Source organism: Vipera berus, assembly GCF_964194415.1.
Source record: "Vipera berus genome assembly, chromosome: W".
NCBI classification, from domain to species: domain Eukaryota; kingdom Metazoa; phylum Chordata; class Lepidosauria; order Squamata; family Viperidae; genus Vipera; species Vipera berus.
In genome coordinates this window covers 70962769-70966662 of record NC_138210.1, presented here as the reverse complement: position 1 = coordinate 70966662, position 3894 = coordinate 70962769, and the positions used below count along the sequence as shown (strand labels likewise).

Here is a 3894-nt window from a genome sequence, read left to right as displayed (position 1 = left end):
AATAAAAAAAGCTTCGTTCAACATGTAAAGAACAAGAAAAAAGTTAAGGAAATGATTGGTTCATTAGTGGGGGAAAATGCCAAGAAAGTGATAAGCAAGGAGAAAGCAGAATTATTTAACTCATTTTTTGCATCTGTCTTTACACAAAGGGGAAAAAAACAGTCCAACCCGTCAAAAACAGTACTATAAAAACAGATTAGAAACACAAGATAGGCAAGAAAATGGTAAGTGAGCACCTCTCCAGCCTAGATGAGTTCAAATCACCAGGACCAGATATATTACACCCCAAGGTTCTCAAGGAACTGGCAGATGTGATTTCAGAATGACTGAACTATATTTTTCAAAGATCCTGGAGCTTTGGGGAACTACCAGAGGACTGGAAAAGAGCTGATATAGTTCCCATCTTTAAAAAGGGGGGAAAAATAGATCCAGGAAACTACAGACCTATCAGTCTGACCTCAATATAATGCCTTAGTAAGGCCATATTTGGAATACTGCATCAAATTTTGGTCACCACGATATAAAAAAGATGTTGAGACTCTAGAAAGAGTACAGAGAAGAGCAACAAAGAAGATTAGAGGACTGGAGGCTAAAACATATATGGAACAGTTGCTGGAATTGGGTATGTGTAGTTTAATGAAGAGAAGGGTGAGGGGTGACATAATAGCAGTGTTCCAATATCTCAGGGGCTGCCACAAAGAAGAGGGAGTCAAGCTATTCTCCAAAGCTCCTGAAAGCAGGATAAGAAGCAATGGATGGAAACTAGTCAAGGAGAGAAGCAACCTAGAACTAAGGAGAAACTTCCTGAGAGTTAGAACAATTAATCAGTGGAACAACCTGCCTCCAGAAGTGGTGAATGCTCCAACACTAGAAGTTTTTAAGAAGAGACTGGACAGTCATTTGTCTGAAATGGTATAGGGTTTTCTGCCTGAGCCGGCGGTTGGACTAGATAACCTCCAAAGTCCCTTCCAGCTTCTTCTTCTTCTTCTTCTTCTTCTTCTTCTTCTTCTTCTTCTTCTTCTTCTTCTTCTTCTTCTTCTTCTTCTTCTTCTTCTTCTTCTTCTTCTTCTTCTTCTTCTTCTTCTTCTTCTCCTTCTCCTTCTCCTTCTCCTTCTCCTTCTCCTTCTCCTCCTCCTCCTCCTCCTCCTCCTCCTCCTCCTCCTCTTCATTTTCATCATCATCATCATCATCATCATCATCATCCTCCAAGGTTCCTTCCAACTCTGTTATTCTGTTAAAAATAAATGAAATCTTTAATTCATTTAATTCATTAATTATTTAATCTTCTTTTGTTTATCTCTTCCTAAATAATATATGCTTTTTTCTCTTGGTTTCCAATCAGCTCCACCCATATCTTAAAAGGGTTTCCTTCAACAATTCAGCAAATGACTTGGTGACCTTTAATGAGCAAAAGGAAATAAGAGGTGGATTTGACATTGTGAACATGGTCACTTTTCCGAACAGGTCATTTGAAAGAGTGAAAATTGGATGGATAAATCCAGATGCACCCGGTGGAGAAGAATTCAGAATTAATGAGAACATGATTTTGTGGCACAGAGTCTTTAATCAGGTGCAGCTGTCTGGGCTCTTAAAGGACCCTCCTTTCTCCATCTGGTTCAAAATATTTATTTTATGAATAGGAAGAGGCAGAGGTGTTTGCAGAAAATGCTTGCCCTTATGATAATTTTATATCATACTATTATAATACTACCATATACAAGAGCCGTGGTGGCGCAGTGGTTACAATACAGTCTTACAGGTTAACTCTCTCCATAACCAGGAGTTTGATCCTGACCAGCTCAAGGTTGACTCAGCCTTCCATCCATCCAAGATCAGTAAAATGAGAATCCAGTATCGCAGGGGTCAATATGCTGACTCTGTAAACTGCATAGAGAGGGCTGTAAAGCACTATGAAGCAATATTATAAGACTAAGTGCTATTGTTAGCACTATATCTACTATCAAAGATTAATAGAGATGTCTTGCTCAAATATTGGGGGGAGCTGTACAGACACTACGGGGTACATTTTTCTTATCTCAGCTCATTTTCTATTTGTATCAGGTCTGTCCCCTTTCAGTATGCAATGAACGGTGCCATCCTGGAAATCAAAAGAAAAAGAAGGAAGGAGAGAAATTTTGCTGCTATGACTGTATTCCCTGCCCAGAAGGAGAGATTTCAAACAAAACAGGTACATTATCCATTGCTGTAACTGTCTCTTGTTTCTCATCTTACAGCCATAATGTAAGTTGTTACCTGAGGCAGCCAATCAGAAGTGACTCAATTGACATTAATGCCTTATTATTGTCTTTCTAGCCAGTTCTTAAGAATGTGCATCCATTCTTAAAAGAGGAGGTCCTTGGTGCTCTCTGAGCTTGGTTGGTTTCTTGCAGATGTTTCATTACTCAAATTAGGTAACGTCATCAGTGCTAGTAAGAAGTGTGTTTATATGACAGCAAACCATACTCCTTATGGCAATGTTTTAGTAAGTCTTCTACTTATGTGAAATCTAAAGCAGTCCATGTTATGTTTGGTGCCTTTCATTGAAAGTCACCCAGCTGGCTTTCTGTCTAAGGCGGGAACTTAGAACCCACAATCTTCTGGTTTATTACCGATTGTCATACACAGACACACACACATACATGTACACATAAACATACATGATATTACAACAACTTTGCTTGGGACACAAAGTGTTATGCACAAATTGACACTGAAACCTTTCTTTTTTTTTTCCTTCCTTTTCATCTGTCTGTTTTAAAGATATGGAGAAATGCTTCAAATGTCCACAAGACCAATACCCAAACAAAGGAAAAGATGACTGCATCAACAGAATTGAGACGTACCTTTCTTACAAGGAACCTTTAGGGTTTACTTTAGCCTCCATTTCTGTTTCATTGTCATTGGCCACTGCTTTCATATTAGGGATATTTCTTAAGCATAGAGATACTCCTCTGGTCAAAGCCAACAATCGAGACCTCACCTACCTTCTCCTTATCTCCCTCCACTTCTGCTTCCTTTGTCCTCTCCTGTTCATTGGTCAACCCAATGAAGTAACTTGCCTTCTCCGACAACCAACCTTTGGCATCATCTTCTCTGTCGCTGTTTCTTGTATCTTGGCCAAAACCCTCACTGTGGTTATAGCATTCATGGCTACCAGGCCAGGCTCCAACATGAAGAAGTGGTTGCAGAAAAAAATGGCAATCTCCATTGTCCTTCTCTTCTCTCTCATCCAAGTTGCCCTTTGCATCATCTGGCTAGCATCTTTCCCCCCATTCCCACAGTTGAATATGCATTCGCTAACCAAGGCCATCATCAAAGAATGTAATGAAGGTTCTCCAATCATATTCGCCTGTGTCCTAAGCTACATGGGCTTCCTGGCCATTGCCAGCTTCTTTGTGGCCTTCTGTGCTCGCAGATTACCAGATAGTTTCAATGAAGCCAAATTCATTACCTTTAGCATGCTAGTATTTTGCAATGTTTGGATATTATTTGTTCCAACTTACTTGAGCTGCACAGGAAAAGCCTTGTTGGCTGTGGAAATCTTCTCCATCTTAGCTTCCAGTGCTGGATTACTGGGATGTATCTTTTTCCCTAAATGCTACATTATTCTATTGAGACCTGATATGAATACCAAGGATCAGCTAATAAGAAAAAAGAATTAGAACAATGTTTCCCAACATAAGCAAAGTCCAGATATATAGACTGTTGGAATAGACAGCAATGGCCATAATGGCTAGAGAATTCTGGAAGCTATAGTCCATACTTCTTGGAGTTGATAAATACTGCATGAATAGATTTTCTTGTTTTACCTGTTGTTACTACATTCAGATTGTATGTATAAGATTTGGGGATCAAGGTGTTTATTATATGATCCATTATATTTATGCAACTTCA

General features: G+C 39.3%; 1 protein-coding gene across 1 annotated transcript; it reads left to right on the top strand.

The window, feature by feature from the left end:
* Positions 1-2762: 2762 nt before the first annotated feature.
* Positions 2763-3662, top strand: LOC308676449 (vomeronasal type-2 receptor 26-like; the record flags this gene model as incomplete). Its single annotated transcript, XM_081342264.1, has 1 exon — positions 2763-3662. One exon carries the CDS (start codon positions 2763-2765, stop codon positions 3660-3662), a length of 900 nt encoding a protein of 299 aa, XP_081198390.1.
* Positions 3663-3894: the final 232 nt, after the last annotated feature.